General features: G+C 41.2%; 1 protein-coding gene across 4 annotated transcripts in view; it reads right to left on the bottom strand.

Moving 5' to 3' along the window:
- Positions 1-2680: 2680 nt before the first annotated feature.
- Znf410 (zinc finger protein 410) overlaps positions 2681-18574 on the bottom strand; it is a 31673-nt gene continuing 15779 nt past the window's right edge. For 3 of the 4 annotated variants that reach the window (XM_055593260.1, XM_055593256.1, XM_055593257.1), the window contains 6 exons: positions 16916-17097; positions 15623-15712; positions 10749-10874; positions 9663-9803; positions 8170-8297; positions 2681-3642 (listed from right to left, as the gene is read on the bottom strand). In XM_055593260.1, coding sequence (XP_055449235.1) covers positions 3604-3642; positions 8170-8297; positions 9663-9803; positions 10749-10874; positions 15623-15712; positions 16916-17097 — 706 coding nt within the window. In that variant the 3' untranslated portion in view covers positions 2681-3603. The remainder of the gene's footprint in view (positions 3643-8169; positions 8298-9662; positions 9804-10748; positions 10875-15622; positions 15713-16915; positions 17098-18574) is intronic. The other variant, XM_055593259.1, reaches the window with a different exon arrangement.

Consider the following 18574-nt stretch of genomic DNA (forward strand, 5'->3'; position numbering starts at 1 on the left):
AGATACAAAACTCAGAATCCAAGATTCATGGCAGGATTTAGAAGACTCTAGAACAACCAGCTTGCTGACCCAGGAGGAGCTGGAAGAGTAACTGCTTGTTGAAGCAGTTCACTGTCATCATCGCATCAGATCAAGCTGCCAGGAGTTTAGAAGCCATTGTTAGGGAATGGGAGAACAGAACAGAAATGGCTTGTTGAGGGTGAAGGTGTATGTTAAAGAATCTTGTTTTGTGCTTGACACTTAGAAGTATATAGAAAATATAAAATAAGGCAGAAGACCACATCTGTCAGAGTGGGTATCAGAGGAGCACTGTTGGTGTACTTCTTAACTCTATTTTATTTTTATGCCTCTTCCTCCCTTCTCCACCCCAATCCTCCAATACCCAGTTGGAGAGAAAGGAGGTTAACATGGGACAGGGGCTGAAGTAATCTATCTACTTCCTGTTGCTTAGGGTCGTCAGGTTTGTTGTGGAAAGTCCAATCTTCATTTCAGGATATCTCCAACTTCTCTTCATCCAATTGTATCAACAGCAACCAGGAACTGCAGGGGCAAAGCACCAGCAGCCTTCTTTCTCAGAAACCCCTTCTCTCTCCAGGCCCTGGCATTTATTCCTTTTCCAGAGTCCTCAGATTTAAACTATCTGCAGCTGGCAAAGGGCCCCTCTCAGAGCCCGCCCCAGGCAAATAGTTTGCTGCTGTGAACAATCTGAATCAGTACCATATCCTACACCTGGGATCAAAGCAAAACCAAGTTTACATCCACAACAGAGCAGAGGTAGGCAAATGGGTAGCAATAAGGAAACAGGATGGCCAGACCAACAATCTCATCAGCAGCCACTAACCTGGTGTCTTGGTAACCCTTAGGAACACTGTGTTTCTCAGTCCACATCTTAAGCACAGGCTTTAGCATTAGCATCTGATACACTGGGACAAGTGAATTTTTATTGTTTGTAGGATGTTTTTCCCACCCCTTGCCTCTACCTACTGCATGCCCTGTAACACCCCTCTTCAGGTTGCTGACAACCAAAAGTAGTATTTCTAGATATTGCCTCTAGAGGGCAGAACGTCCCAGTTTGAGAGTCACTGCTGTAGAAAGAAAAGACCGGCAATTTTGTAAAGACAATTGCTAGGCACTTAGTCTCCATTCTAAAGGATAACTATGCATGCTAATAAAAAAACTCACAACGGTAGTGTTTTTCTTTTTCTTGGGTTTTTGGAGACAGGGTTTCTCTGTGTAGCCTTGGTTGTGTCGGAATTCACCCTGTAGACCAGGCTGGCCTCCAACTTAGACATCCACTTGCGTCTGCCCCCCAAGTGCCGACATTAAAGGCCTGTGCCACCACGCCCGGCTCGGCAGTCCTTTTCTACGATTCTTTGAGAACACAACACTATTTGCATATGTGTGTCAGCACAAAACTCATTTTAAATAAAACTCTGACCAGTAAGATTTTGTACTAATAGGCAATCTTTGGGATGTTTTTCTTGTCAATAATTGTGTCATAGGCAGATGATAATGGGCTAATAGAAGCCCACTTCTCAAGTTTAACCATTTCTGGAAAAAATCCAAACCTTTATTACTACCCATTTCTTAGACTTAAGACATTGTATTTTAGTGATGGGTCTGATACTCTGATAACAGACATTTAGATTTGCCAATTCTTTCATTTGCTTGCTTTTTACTTTTACAGGGTTTCTCCATGTAGCCCTCGATGTCCTGGAATTCTATAATAGACCAGGCTGGCCTGAAACTCAAGAGATCTGCCTGCCTCTGCCTCCTGATTGCTGGGATTACAGGCATGCACCACCACCTGGCCATACCCAACTATTATCCACATTTTTAGTGCTAAGATTAAAGGTGTGTGCCACCACCGACAGCTTAGGTTTGCCAGTTCTAAACAAAAACACCAGTCTTGCATTTTCTAAGGCTCCTCAGTTCAATTTTACCTATATGGTATCCTAAAGGTAAATTAGCAGCCTATCTTTTAAAATTATGTGTATGTGTGTGTATGTCATGGGAGTATGTGCATAAACACAGGTACCCAGAGGGTACCCAGAAGAATTGTATCCCTTGAAGCTGGTGTTACAGGGTGTTGTGAGCTGAACGGGGACCCCCTGGAAGAGCAGCAAGTGCTCTTAACTAAGCCATGTCTAACCCAAAGAGTATGTTTTTCCTTTCTTTCTTTTTGTATGTAGCCTTGCCTGGTCTAGAACTCCCTATGTAAATCAGACTGGCATCAAATGTTTCCAGATATCTGTCCTCTGAATGCTGAAGTATCACCACACCTGACCATCAGTGTCCTCTTTAAGCCAGTGTCTCACTGTGTAACCCTGGCTACCCTAGAACAAGGCTGACCTCAAACTTCTAAGTGCTCTGCCTGCCTCTGCCTCTGAGTGCTGACATTAAAGGCATGAGCTACTATCCTATTCCCAGCCCCCCCCTTCTCTTTTCTTTTCAGTACTCTATCTCAAAGAGAAAGACTGGATTATTTTCTTGACCTCTTCTCTAAGAACCCATCTGTCACCAAGTGGTGCATGCCTTTAATCCCAGCACTCAGGAGGCAGGGGTCAGCCTGGTCTAGCAGAGTTCCAGGACAGCCAAGGCTACACAGGGAAACCAAACAAAATAAAACAAAAACCCCGTATCTGTCTAAACCAGCAGTTCTCAACCAGAGAGTCACACATCAAATATTCTGCACATCAGATATTTATATTATGATTTGTAACAGTAACAAACTTACAGCTATGAAGCAGCAATGAAAATAAGTTTATAGATAGGGGTAAGTTTATAAATAGGGGTCGGCACAACAGGGGGAACTATGTTGAAGGGTCATAGCATTAGGAAGGTTGAGAACTGCTGCTCTAAAACAAGAAACAAAGAGCTGATTGGGTTGTTTTGTTTATTTAAAAGGAAAACTGAAACTCTAGATCGTGTGGATTTTAACTTAAAAAAAAAACAAATAAACAAAAACCCCTTATAACATGCTATTTTAAGTCCCATAAACAAAACAAAAATGACCATGTACAGGTAGGTGTACAGGATAAGTTGGTACCTCAGCCTGGGCCAAGGGGAGATTCAAGTAATTTAATTTTTACAGCCCAACGGCTGAGAGTCTTACTCAGGTTGCTAAAGAGAGAATGCAATGTCACAGTGTAATTGGCATCCCTCCCTTCTTCAAAGCAACAAGGCATCTTGAAAACTCAATGTCCTGGTGAAGTTCTGTGGTTGGAAGCAGGACATCATTCAATCATATGAAAAGACAGCTGGGTCTAAGATGAAAACTCTTCAAAGGAAAACCTCAACAGTCACAATGAAAATCTTCAGCCAACACATAATTAAACTTGCTTCTGGGAAAAGTCTACCCCAAAATGTTGCACTGAAAAGAGGCAGCTACAGGTGTCCAGCCTATAGTCATTGCCTCATTCTCTGTCTGGATCAGATGGCGATTGACGAGAAGCTCTCAGGCATCCCTCTTCTCTGCCAGGGAAGATGAACAGGGGCGAAGCGAGGTGGTTGTCCTTCAGATTCATTTCAGGTCTGGCAGAATATGAGCCTTTTGGATGTGTTCCCATCATGCACTCTGGGATCCTCCAGGATTTAGCACACTCAGGTTTGTCTTCCAGTTAAGTCTCCTTGGTTTAGTAACTATAGAATAAAAAACATACAGACTAGGTTACGGATCAATTACAAAAGCAAACCAGCTAACACTAAATGAAAGGGTTAAGAGAGGAGTCTGAGGAATGCACTGAGAAATTCAGCAAAGGATATCTGGTTAAAAGTCATGAGTAACTAATAAACAGAATTTATGTATAATCTGGGTTTTTTTGGGGGGGGGTTGTTTTGTTTTGTTTTTGAGACAGGGTTTCTCTGTGTAGCCTTGGCTGTCCTGGACTCTCTTCATAGTCCAGGCTGGCCTTGAATTTACAGAGATCCTGCTTTTCCTCCCGAGTGCTGGGATTAAAGGTGTGGGCCACCATGCCTGGCTCCACATTAACTATAGCAATAAAATGACCTGAATCCACAGTCATAACAATTGTGTTCATACACACCAGCCAATGACAGAAGAATCAACACAGAGGGAAATCAGTAGTAGTAGAACCAAAAGTCAATGTCAATCCCAAGCACAGATAAGCGGGGAAAGGAGCTGTTTCTATTACAAGTCCTAAAGCAGGAACCCACTAATTAGAGCTCTAGGGTTTCCCTGGGCTTAAAACCTTTCCTGCAGTGAAGGATGGGTCTGAAGGACTTCTAGAGTGCTGCAGCAAACACTGATATTCCACTCTATACTGTTGAAAGGTTTTGAATAGTAATTGATGAAATCCGTTTCCATCTTGTGTGTATGAATATATGAGATCCAGATGTTTTTGAGACAAGGGCTTTTGCTGGACTGAAACTCAGATTTTGTTGACATTAGCTGGCCAATGTGTATCACATATTACCCATCTCTACCTCCCTAGCCCAGGATTACAAGGCACGTACTGCCAAACCCAGAATTTTCTTACCACTCACAAATGCTGGGATTTGTGTCACCATGCCTGCATTTTTGACGAGGGTTCTGGGGAGCCAATTCAAGTCCTCATGCTTGTATGACAAGCACTTAAACAAATGAGTTCTCTCTCCAGTCCCACTAGAAAGCAGGCGGAGCATGCCAGTAAGCAACATTCCTCCCGGGTCTCTGCTTCAGTTTCTGATTCTAGGTTCCTGCCCTGGTTTTCCTCCATGACGGACCTATAAGTTGTAATAAATCTTTCCTTCCCTAAGTTGCTTTTGGTCACAGCAACAGAGAAACAAATTAATGTGTTAACCAAATGTAATAACACATGGGCCTTGTTTCAATTCTGGGTCAAGTTAGACAACCAAAAACATTTTTGAGGAGCCAAAAATACTAAATATTAGAGGATAACAAATTACTACTAAATTTGTTGGGTATAGCAATAGTTATTTCTTACATCCTTATCTTTTAAGAGGTATACTCTAAAAAATTACACATAAGTCTATAGTGCCTTAAAATATTCTGGTACAAAGAGTAAGAGAAAAGACATAAAAAACAAACAAACAAACAAAACAGTGTAACATTAAGTTACTGAGGGACCGGAAAAATGACTCAGCAGTTAAGAACACTTGCTGCTCTTGCAGAAAACCTGAATTTGGTTCCCAGCAACTACACAGTGGTGCACAGTCACCAATAACCCCAGTTCCAAGCGGCCTAAAGCCCTCTCTAGCCTTCTGGAGAATCAGGCATGCATGGGGTGCACATACATGTATGCAGTCAAAAACAGAGATGTAAAATAATAATTATTCAAGTTGTGTGAAAGGTACATGGGTTTTCATACTAATGCCCCCTCAACAGACTCTCTAAAAGCTATTTCCATAAGATGAATTTTAAAAACAGAAAAATGAACAAAAGCAAAAAATAGAGGGGGCAGTTGCATAAGTGAGACAGAAATGACTGGTTCCAAAACAAACTACAAAAGTAACTTGGAACCAATGATACCAACAGTCGATTGTTCAATACAAAATAAAAAAGTCACAACAAATATATTTAACATAGAAGGTAGAGCCATTTGGATGATATAAATAAGTTACTGAGGCATAATGATTATACTGAAAGGAAAGAGGCAAAGGGAGAGATTGTAAAACAAACAAAGCCAGCAGGGCGCACACCTTTGATTCCGGCACTAGGGGGCAGAGGCAGGAATATCTCTGTGTCTCTTAGGCCAGCCTGAGTTCCAGGACAGCCAGGGCTACATGGAGAAACCCTGTCTGGAAAAGCAAAAACAAAACAGAACAACAACAACAACAACCTGGAGGAATCTTTGCAGAAAGCTTATCCATATGCAATGAACTCATGATAGTCATGTAGTCCCAAGAAACAAGACCAAGGTCTGACTGTTTTTCCTTAACTTGGGCAACAAGCAATTGAACACAGTCCTTTAGCTCTGATGGTTCAGCCTGTCAGCTCGTGACTATAGCAGAATAAATGACACCTTTTCTTTTTCTGTTTTTTTGAACAGGGCAAGTTTCAGATAAAAATATTTGACCCTTTTTCTTTTTCCTTAGGTGTTTCTGTTGTTGTTTAAGACAGGGTCTCATTATGTAGCCTTGGCTGGCCTGGCACTCATCATGTAGACTAGGCTGGCCTCAAACTCAGAGATCTACCTGTCTCTGCCTTCCAAATGCTGGTATGAAAGGTGTATGCTATCACAACTGGCCCAATTTGACTTTTTTTGTAGGGAAAGGCTCACTTTGTAGTCCAGGCTATCCTAGAACTCACTCTGCAATAATAAGCTGGCCTCGAACACAGAACTCTTCAGGTCTCAGTGGTGAGATTACAGGTTCGTATCAACATGCCTGGCTCAAAGAATTGTTTTTGTTTGTAGACTTTTGTGGTTTTTTTCCAGACAGGGTTTTTCTGTGTAGCCTTGGCTGCCTTGGATTAGATTTGTAGACCAGGCTGGCCTTGAACTCACAGAAATCTACCTGTGTTTACATTCCTGAGCGCTGGGATTAAAGGCTTGCATAACCACTCTCATGGGAGTAGGCGTTGAGACAGGATTTCTCTGGGTATCCTAGAACTTGCTCTGTAGGTCAGGTTGGCCTCACAAAGATGTGCCTGCCTCTAGGATTAGAGGTGTGGCCCATCACTTCCCAGCAAGAACCTTTTTTTTTTGGTTTGTTTGTTTGAATGGATTATGAGCATGTAAATAATATATTCCACTCAATTGATATAATATAACCCTGACTGACCTTTTTTGTTGTATGAAACCTAACCCCTCTTCTTTCCAAATATACTGTACACTTCTGCTTCTATGGATGTTCTTTTTTTATTTTCTTATTTATCTGTTTATGTATCACCTATTTATTTTTGAAACAGGATCTAGCTCTATAACCTAGGCTGGCCTTGAATGTGTAATCCCCTTATTTCAACTAGGAACACTGAGACTACAGGCTCAAACCAGGACACCAGCCTAATTTCTCCATTTTTAGGGTATCTTTTACCATCTATCTCAAAAAAAAAAAAAAAAAAAAAAAAAAAAAAAAAAAGGCCTGTTTGTATGTGTGCAGGAACATGTATATACAAATGAAAATGAATGTGGAAGCCTAAAGTTGATGTCAGATATCTTACTTGATCACTCTCTAATTTATTTATTGAGACAGTATCTCAATAAACCCAGAGCTTGGCAATTCTAGTTAGTCTAGTTAGCCAGATTGCTAACCAGCAAATGCTGGGACTGACAAGTGCCTGACACAACTACCCAGTATTTCCACTGGTGCTTGAGATCTAAATGATGACCTTCAGGTCTGCCTGGCAATAGCCTGGTCCACTGAGCCATCTCTCCATCTCCTCAAAACTTTTTATGTTTTCTTGTGTGTAGGTGTATGTAATATATATGAATATTTGTTATGTGTGTGTGCACATGTATGTACAAATGTGGAGACCAGAAGTTAATGTTGGGTGTCTTTCTCTACCATTTTGTTTTGTTAGATATTTTTGAAACACTTTCTACACTATTTTGTGTGCATGGCATGAGAGCTATTTAGCTCTCTCTTCTCTGGGTCCCAGGAACCCCACTCAGATTACCAGGCACAGTGGCAAGCAGCCTTACAAGCTCAGTTATCTTGCTGGCATTCTCCACATTGCTTGAGACAGGGTCTCTCACTGAACTTGGAGCTCAAAAAATTTCATCTCCTAGAACGGCTGACCAGTGAGTTCTTGGAATCTACCTGTTTCTACCTCCCAAGCACAAGGGTTGCAAGTCTCTCTCTACCACAGGTGCTGAGGCTCTGCTCTACAGTCCTCCAGTCTGCATCATAGTTCCCACCAACCATGTTGCTCCAGCTCCAGGGGATCTGATATCCTCTCTACTGACCTTTCCCGAATACCTGCAGTCATGAGCATGTACACTTACACTCACATACAGTACACATAGTTAAAAATAAAAATGAATTTTAAACAATTATGTGTAAGAATGCTCAGAGTCCTCAGTGTCAGATCAATCTCCCGACTTACAGGACAATATTTAGACTCCTGTGACAATGGGCTAATGCTTAATTTAAAGGAAAACAAGTTACAGAAAAATGGGGCTGGCAAACTTTTAGATACACTGAACTAGACTCTCGGTCACATTTAAGTCGCCACAGAAACAAAGTGAGGGCAGGAAGTAGCTTTACCTCCTGCGGATTTACCGAAGTTAAGACGGAAACTTCATAGGACTGCCTCCCTGACTGCATGGTCACCAAGTGATGTGTCACATCAGGCACTGAAGACAGGGGACGTGAGGATCCTTCAGTAAGCACCTCTGTGAAACAACAGAATGACCTTCAGTGAACAGAGAACCCACGTGGACAGCCACGGCTTCATCAAGCCAATCACTGAAGATGCTAAACTCTGTTCCCTGAAAAACTCAACCCATGTTCTTTAACGTTTTCACTGTCAGTGAATTTAGAAAGCACTACAAAAGAAGGGTGGGCAGTAAACGAAAGCTTTGATGTTTCAGTGCAACAATTTAGAATAATATGGTTTACTTAGATTAAAACAGTATGTGAAAAATGTCAAACACGGCACAGGGAGGCAGGCCAGAGATCCAGAACCAGCCCTTGAGGTTGTCAATACTGATGTTCTGAATAATATGTACATGTTAAGAACCTGAGCTAATCCTGGCTTCAAAATTCATACTCAGTGTCCCTTTCTCCCTTGATTTTGATCTTTAAGACCAGCAAAGTTCTCCATGCAACTTCTCTGTCTTCTCATGTGGTTTGCACTAGTACTGCTCAGTTCATGTGGACCTGGGTAGCACATTTTGGGCCTTGTAAGCTCCACACAGAAGTTATAAAAATATGATCATTTTTACCTCAAACTGTGAAGGGCAGGAGTGACTAACACACAGGTTCTTACACTCAGCAGACATTCATCAGTGGGCTTACCATGAAAATCTTTTGGAAATAGTTTTACAGATAAATCAGTTAGTCCTCAAGCAAATCAAAAGCTTTTCTACAGGCTTTGTCGCTGGGTCTTCTCTTCCAGACTGTACTGTACCATATAGTTGGTGTTCAATGTGATTTCATCTCTTTACTCAACGATGTTTCATACATTTGTGCCAGGTTTTAACTTCTTCACTAGAGCTTACGGTCCCTCTTGCCTACTTTTGTCTTTCCCATGGTGCTAGGCACACAGTAGGCACTGAACACATGCATACTGACCTCACCTGGTAAGTTTTTCAGAGAAGAGGGCCTGGCCTGTGTAAGCTGGGTGAAATTTCTATACCAGAGAAGCAACTGTTTCCTAGAGAGCCCTTTCTTTTCTCCAGAAGATATGGCTTTGAAGTATGGAGAAACTGCTTTGTATCTCCTCTGTAAAACCTGGTTATGCTCTGTTTAAATGTTTTAAAAGTTAAGCTCTTCCATAACTGCAACAGGAAAGACAGACACAATTGGGCTAGGATGCTAAGGATTACAAATAGTTTTATCTTTAATTTTTCTTATTCTTGTGTTAACATATTTAATCATTAGGAAAAATATTCATTTATACACCCCAGATAGTAAATGCAAATACTATTCAATTACATCATCATACAAGAGATAATATTAAAATCTCCATTTCTCTACTCCTTAGCCCCTACTTACAACATGTTTCCCACCAAATAAAGGAGAATTAAAAGTCTTACCATCATCAACTCCAAGGATAGAATTGCTATTTGGTAGATTCAAGGACTCTCCACCAAGGCTGGACTGGGAATTCATAGACACCATGTTTTTACTGGGAACTGAAGCTTCTTCGAGCAAACTGCTGCCCATTAGTGACTCGGCTGCAAAGAACAGGATACAGAGATACAGCAGTCAAGGCAGGGTCTGGTCCTCATCCCCCTACACAAGGAAGCTGGACACGTCTTTCAGAACCATAAGTTTTTGTCTTGGATGTCACCTCGTATTTCACTCACTTTTTAGATAACAAGAATAAACCGAGAAGGGAAGAACTGCTCCTTAGGGTAACTCTATGTGACCACCATTGAAGATTAGAGATGAAATGAGAATATTAAGGCATGAAAAAGAAAACGGAGTTTTATCAATTTTGAAGTAGGGAAAAGGCTCTCAAAACTGTTAAATAAAAAATTAACTCTTTAGTTATAAAGAAATCTTTTATGTCCATGTCCCTTAAAAGCTGAACCACAGATCAGCACTAGTTTGACTTCCAACTCATTAGGGGAACATTTATTTACTTAATAGTTTTGTTTTCTGAGATAGGGTCTCATGTACTTGTTATGTAGCTGAGGCTGGCCTTGAACTGTTCATCTCCCCCTCTACCTCTCATGGGCTAAGACTAAAGGCCTGTGCCAACACACCTGGCTTTTTTGTCTGTTTCCTAAGATGGGGTGGTGGGGCTCTTACTGTGTTGCCTCTCACCTCAGCCTTGCAAGTGGTGTTTAAACCCAGAGTCTTGTACATGTTAAGCAAGCAACCTAACCCTGAGCTGCATGCAAAGCCCTTAGTGAAATTATCAATACTAAGTGCTCTGGGATTTACAACTCCTCTCATTTGTCAAGTTCCTTTATTGTGAGGGGAGGGATGTGAGCAACAAGAAAATATGTTTTGAAAGTTTGCAGATGACTGCATGTATAGCACTGTTACTATGAGTCCATCAAACAAAACTAAGCCTCTCCACCCAACACCTAACCAGAAGATTTCCAAAAAGCCCAGGCAAGCCAATGACTTGGCTGCTGAACACAGATCTCCACTATAACCATCCTCCTCACCAGTTTGTTCCTGTTCTTGACTCCCAGGTGTTCCCAGCTGCAAATGATGCTTTCTCATATGCACATTTCTGCTCCCACTCTGAGAGAAGGTCTTCCCACAGACTTGGCACTGATGAGGTTTCTCTCCTGCAAAAGGGACTATGTTAAGAAACAGCAGCCCATACACAATGGAATACTATCAGCAACTAAAAACAAAAATCATGAAATTTGCAGGCAAATGGTGGGAACTAGAAAAGATTATCCTGAGTGAGGTATCCCAGAAGCAGAGAGTCACACATGGTATATACTCACTTATAAGTGGATATTGGACATATAATATAGGATAATCATACTAAAATCTGCACACCTAAGGAAGCTAATCAAGAAGGAGGACCCTGGGTAAGATGATCAGTCCTCACTCTGAAAGGCAAACAAGACAGATATTGGAAGAGGGAGAAAACAGGGGATAGGACAGGAGCCAATCACAGAGGGCTTCTGAAAGACTATACCCAGTAGGATATCAAAACATATCCTGAGCCTCATAGCCAAACTTTGGGCAGAGTTCAGGGAATCTTATGAAAGAAAGGTGAGATAGAAAGACCTGGAGGGAACAGGAGCTCCACAAGGAAAGCAACAGAACCAAAAAATCTGGGCACAGGGGTCTTTTCTGAGACTGATACTCCAAACAATGACCATGAATGGAGATAACTTAGAACCCCTTCACAGAAGTAGCCCATGGCAGCTCAGTGTCCAAGAGGTTCCCCAATAATAGGAACAGGGACCTCTCTGACATGAACTCATGGGCTGGCTCTTCGATCACCTCCACCTGAGGAGGGAGCAGCCTTACCAGTCCACAGAGGAAGACAAAGAAGCCAGTCCTGATGAGACCTGATAAGCTAGGGCCAGATGGAAAGGGAGGAAGACCTTCCCTATCAGTGGACTGAGGGAGAGGCATTGCAGAAGAAGAGGGAGGGAGGATAGGATTGGGAGGGGGTGGGAGTGAGGGCTACACTGGGATACAAAGTGAATAAACTATAAATAAAAATAAAAATAAAAATATTTTTTAATTTTAAAAATTAAAAAATAAAATTAAAAATTAAAAAAACAACAACAACAACAACAACAACAACAAAACCCCGAAAAAAACGGCAGCCCAGAAGACAGTACACAGTTCTGATGACTAAGAGAAGGCTACTCTTTGGACACAGCCTTCTGTACACGGGGAAGGCAAGAGGTTACCCCAGGAGAACTTAGCACGTGCACTGGCTCCCGGCACTTCTTTCTAGACCAAAGTCCTGCTGGCCTTGCAAAACAGCCTCTTCAATATGATTATCATGGCATCTGCAGAAAATATTTACTTCCTTTTCCAATAGTGTTCTATCAACCAACAGAATTTATACCTATCTCAAGGATTCATTACAACCCTGGGTTCATAATATCCTACATCCTATTTCTTGTCAAGATTCAAGGTCTTCAACATTCACAAATGATTTTTAACATAAATGATCTGAACTATAATGTCTGTAAGTCCCAAACAGTCACTCACTTACCCAAACACCCACCCTCAGAACAAAGATTAAAACTAATTTGCACAGGCCAACATTCATGCTCACAGGGTAGGAAGCATAAAGGAATGAAATACAGAGTACCTTCCCCAGTGAAAGAGCAGCTGTTATTCAGTTCTGGCTAGTGTTGCCATGTGTAGATGGAAGCCTTGTTCTGCCAGATTTTTTGTTTCTGTTTTTCTAGACAGGGCTTCTTTGTGTAATAGCCTTGGCCTAGCTGTCCTGAACTCCCTTTATAGACCAGGCTGGCCTCAAACTAACAGGGATCCACCTGCCTCTGTCTCCCAAGCGCTGGGATTAAAGGTGTGTGTCACCATGCTCAGCAGATTTTTTTCCCCTCAAGACAGGGTACTCTGTGTAGCTTTAGCTGTCCTGGACTTTGTAAAACCAGGCTGGCTGGGTTTTTTTTTTTGTTTTTGTTTTTGTTTTTGTTTTGTTTTGTTTTTTGCTTTTTCTAAAGAGAAGCCAGAACAGGAATTTTAAAATTTCCCAACTTGTACATACTGGGAGGCAATTTACATCTGTTAAAAGCATTACACAGCAATTTTCATTTTCATTACTGATGAGAATGCAAAAAAACCCATTACATCCATGGTGGGAATCTGATGTTACCTAGAAGAACATTACAGATATTTCTGTCCTTCATCTAGGAGTCCCAACTCTCAAAATCTGCCTCTCAGTAAAAACAGAAAAATAACCTACACATAGATTATTTATAGTAGGACAATTTAAAATGGCTAATGATTAGAAAAACCCAAATAACTGTTGCACAGAATGACAGAATAAAGTTATTCCTACATTCCTTAGGAAACTAAGGTCAGGAAGGTTAAAAAAAAATGTTGAAGGCCAACCTGAGCTAAAATAGTGAGTTCTAGGCCACTCTGAACTACAGACTATAACCTCCATTTCTATTCTTTTATTTACAGACATCTTACTCTATAGGGCCAGCTATCCTGGAACTCACTGTATAGCCCAGGGTAGCTTTCAATTAATGGCAATCCTCCTATATTACCTTCTTTAGTGCGAGACAATAAACAATCTGGCCTCGCCAAAGCCTTATTTTAACAGTCAATGGGCACGGTGGTGCACATCTGTAATTCCAGTACTCAAGGAGGGAGAGTCAGCTGGATCTACAAAGTGATCCCAGGACAGACAAGGTTACACAGAGAAACCTTGTCTCGAAAAACAAAAACAAAACAAAACAAACAAGCAAAAGAAAAAAAAAATGAAGACAGGAAGCATTATTTTTAATTTGCTATTTACTTGTGTAAATATCAAATAGCTCCACTTCCTGGAGGAGAGTCCAACATACAGAAAAATTCTAGCTAATGTGAAACAACAGAGCTAAGAAATACTACCAATTAACTATCAGGGGCAAAAACATGGGGGAAAGGTTAAAAGAGAACTTTAAGGTTCATACCACCTGAACCCACTGATCAAGTCTGACAACCAAACCTTGAGTGGGTCTGGATGGGCCATAAATGAAGCACACAGTAAGTGTGGTGACTTTTAGAGCTTAGTGCTGTCTTTGGTATTACAGGAAAACAAGCAAGTGCTGGGGAACCACACAGTGTAGAGTTCATGCCAAGCATGTGTGAGCCCCAGGGTCAATCTCCAGCTCTGGGGGAGAAAGGCAAGAGGAAGCTAACAAATCCAGAGGATGGTACTTCTACAAGACCCCAGTAACTCAGTTCTATAACAAATGTACCAAACAACAGTATAAAAAGATTTAAGTTCAAAAAAGACCTAACAGCCAAAAGCAGGCACTATTAGGCCCAAAGGGACCCCTTATTTATTTCAACCAACTTCTGGGTTGAGGTTGTAGCTCTCCAATTAAATGCTTGCCTATAATGCAGGAGGCTTTGGGTTCAATTCCCAGCAACACAAAAGACATAAAAGACATTTAAATAAATCAACTGAAACCATTTTGGTGATAACTGGACGGAATATAAGATAAAAGCAATAAGTTATTTTTAAATTTAATTAGCATAAGATAATGTCTATTTTTTTCTATTCTTGTGTATATTTCACTGTATGTGACACAGTTTTACATAACAAGTACAACACAGCACTCTAGAGCCAAGTAATATATAAGTGGAGTCCACAGCTGCCCCACAGCTACCAGTTTCCCACATCTACTTGGAAATTGTCATCATATAAAAACTGGGGCTGGAGAGAGATGGCTCAGAGGTAAAGAGCATTGGCTGCTCTTCCTAAAGGTCCTGAGTTCAATTCCCAGCAGCCACACGGTGGCTCCCAACCATCTAGAATGAGATCTGATGCCCTCTTCTGCTGTGCAGGTGTACATGTAGGCAGAACATTGTATACATCATAAATAAATCTTAAAAAAAAAAAAAAAAAGCTGGCCATCATATAAAAACTGCTTAGGAGCTGGAGACAAAACTAAATTAATAGAATACTTGCCTAGCATACAAAAGCCCCATTTGTAATCCCAACACCTGAGAGATGGCAGCAAGATGATCAGGGGTTCAAGATCATCCTGTGCTACATAAAACCTGTATCAACAAAACAAAAGACAAAATAGCTCCAACACCAAGATCTCAACTATGAAATTCCCAACCCTGACTGACCACACATCACATCTAACTCTCACTGATGGGCTTGCTGTCTTCAGCAAAGGTCTTCTTGCCTCCACCTCCTCAGTGCTCATTTCTCTTTGGGAAGATGGTAAAGTAGGGAAGGGAGACAAATAACACCTTAGATTTTTCTATTAAGCTTACAAAGTCTGGCTGCTGTAGAGTATTTTCAGAAAATTCAAGAGACATTTTTTCAGGGAAGATTGAGTTACCTGCATAGAATGAGCAAGTTGACAGAATTTGTAGGGTATTTAAGAATACAAAGCAAAAAGCGGATCACTAGGTCTTTCTTCTACACTGCTGACTACCACGAAGTCCTAATGAGCAAAGGCAGTTTATGCTAGAATGGTACCTGAAGGAGGACTACCAATCCCTTCTCAGAAGGCAGGCATATCACAAGTCTTGATGCCACTGACATTAGCCTTCCCACTTCGCCCTGGATTTTTAAATCATCTCCCACAAGAATGAAAATGTCAATACAGGATCCACATCATATATAACATATAAAAAGATCCAGGTCTCTAAGGTCTCTGTTCTTGAGCATGAAGAGAACAGTAGACCCTAAATGATGAGAAGACCTTTTGAATACAGTTATTAAGGGCCTTTACCTCGAAGTCTTGAGCTTTATTACCTGATTAACATACAATGGACAGTGCTTCTTTTTACTATACTGCACACCGCCTCCCAACTCTTGTCTCTTACTGTATTTGAAGTTTACAAATGGCACAGGTACCTGAGTGAACTACCAGATGTTTTCGGAGGCTTGAATACTCAGCAAAGGAACGGCCACATCCCTGGGCTTCACAAAGAAAAGGCTTCTCTCCTGGAGACAGAAAGACAAAAGCTTAGCCTTCTGAAAACTGACCACCTATATGTTTTCATCATCGCTGTGTTCAGCTTTCAACGACTTATTCATTCTGGTTTCCTTAACTTATGCTATATAATTTCAACTGGCTACCCAGCAAATGTTGACGCTCCATATTTCAACATATAGCCCACTAGTGAGCATTCCTATTTTTCATTCAAATTCCTTTCTTGAAATAAGCACCATTTACTATTTCACTTTTATTTGTTTGGTTGGTTTTTGGTTTTTAGAGCCAGGGTTTCTTTGTGTAGCCCTGCCTGTCCTAGATCTAACTCTGTAGACTAGGCTGCCCTCCAACTCACAGAGATCCGGCAGCCTCTGTCTCCCAAGTGCTGGGATTAAAGGTGTGTGCCACCACCGCCAAGTCCATTTACTGTTTCAAGAAAGCTGAAAAAAAAAAAACTATTCCATCCCCAACACACTGAAAGGTTATGCCAATTTGGAGAGCATCGAGTCTATAACTACTGTGATTTGAGCATGGGCTTCACTTTCTAACTGCCTATAAAGTGTACTTCCTGTCATTTTAGCAAAGACTCAGAGAGTGACATGGAAACAGGGGAGAGGTATACATTCTGACTGGTGATCTGAGTTTAGTGATTAAGTTTTGCAAAAACACATATCTAACAACGGCTCCAAAAACACCCATAGGATCTCAGACTAAGAAGCAGGAATCTTCATTTTGCTTCTTTCACTCCGACACTTCTTATTCTATTTCTCATGTTATGAGCTCTAACAAGAATGCAAGCACTTAAAAGTTCAGGAGTTGTATCTTATCGTCTCCTATTTAATGCTCTATAACATTTGTGTGACTCAATAAATACAATTATGCAATGTTCAGAGACTCTGGACAACAGGTGGACTCCTCTCTAATCTCGTGGTGTCACTAAGGTTATTTAGGACAACCTTACATTTCTTCCTGTAATGCTTCTGGAGACGGACATCAATACTGTCTGTTCCTCACATGCAAACCGAGTTGGATAAATATTACTGATAATGAATAAACAGAATGCACAAGACAATGAAATTAATAAAATATTTCTTCCGAGTCTATCAACAACACTGCACCTTCACTTCCATTCTCACTGTGCCTTTCCTAAGCATAGGCAAGCAGCAAGCAAGAGCAGAGCAAGGAGACTGCCCAGGGAACGCAGAGCTGCACACCTGTGTGGATGCGACGGTGGTTCTTCAGGTTTCCAGCTGTGGTGAACTGCTTACCACACCCAGACTCATGGCACATAAAGGGTTTCTCCCCATTGTGTGTCCTCATGTGGACCTTCAGCCTCTGCAGCACATAAAAGCTTTTCCCACAACCTTCTGCAGGGCAGATGAAGGAGCGTTCATTTCTGTAAAGACAATCACAAGCAACAACACCTGAAAACACTTTGTGCTGGTGGTGACAAGTCAACATTTCTACTTACTCTGAAGGCAGACAATAAATTCCAAACTGGGACATATCAAAACAACCCAGTTTGTTACAATTATAAAAGCACAGCCCAGCTGCAACAGCAATTTCACATTAAGGTAATGGCCGAGGCAAAGATGTCATTATTACAGTTGGATTTGTTTTGTTGTTCTTGCTTTGGTTCTTTGGGATGTTTTCGTTGTTGTTTTGTTTTTTTTTTTCCAGGACAATGTTTCTTTGTGTAGCCCTCTGTCCTAGAACCAGGCTGACCTCAAACTCAAGAGATCCACCTGCCTCTGCCTCCCAAATGCTGTAATTAAAGGCCAGGCCACCACCACCTGGTTATTTTTATTTACTTTCACATGCACGGGTGTTTTGCCTGCATTGTCTGTGCACTGCATGCACGCCTGGTGCCTGCAGTGGCCAAAAAAGGGCATCAGATCCCTGAAATTGAAGTTACAGGTGGCTGTGAAACACTTTGTGGTTGCCGGGAATCAAACCTGGGTCCTCTGCAAGAACATCCAATGCTCTTAACAGCTAATCCATCTCTAGTCCTTACATATTATATTAAGTTCTCAGGTTATTTTGTAATGAGATGAGAATTTTTGCTCTTTAAGCTATTTAGGGGCTGGAGAGATGGTACAGCGGTTAAGAACACTGTCTGCTCTTCCAAAGGACCTGGGTTCAACTCCCAGCACCCACGTGGCAGCTCACAAACATCTGTAATACCATTTGCAAGGGATATGACACTCTCACACTAATGCGCTTAAAATAAGACTAAACAAAATTTAAAAAAAAAGATACTTAGGTGCCAAATGTCTTATTAAATATTTATCAGGAATAAGGTAATGAGAGGTAGAGGCAAGAGAATCAGGAATTCAAAGACATCCTTTTTTTATACAGAAAGTCTGAAGCTTACCCAGGGTCATATGCCTCAAAAAAAATAATAGAACAACACAATTCTTTCTATCAACATGCATGAGCCTTGAACCAGGTATGGTGATGCACACTTATCTTAGTACATGGGAAGCTAAGGAAAGGATCCTGAGTTTGCCAGCTAGAGCAAACAATAAGAACTTGTCATTAAAAAACAAACAAATAAACAACAACAACAAACAGGTGCTGGGGATATAGCTCAAGAAAAAGCATATTTTAAGCATGCTAAAAAGGCCTGGTTTAGATCCCAGAACAACACATACAAGAGGCTTCGAATTAGGTGTCATGCCTATAAACCCAACACTTGGAAGGCTGAAACAGAAAGATCATTTAAGCTTAAAGAATTTGAAGCAACTTGGCAGCACAAGATTCCATCCAAAACCAAATAAATAAAAACCAGATGTCTGGGGGCTAGAGAGATGGCTCAGTGTTGTAAAGGGCACTGGCTGCTCTTCCAAAGGACCTGGTTCAAATCTCAGTAC

This window comes from Psammomys obesus, unplaced genomic scaffold (assembly GCF_907164565.1).
Source record: "Psammomys obesus unplaced genomic scaffold, mPsaObe1.curated_primary_1811, whole genome shotgun sequence".
NCBI lineage: Eukaryota > Metazoa > Chordata > Mammalia > Rodentia > Muridae > Psammomys > Psammomys obesus.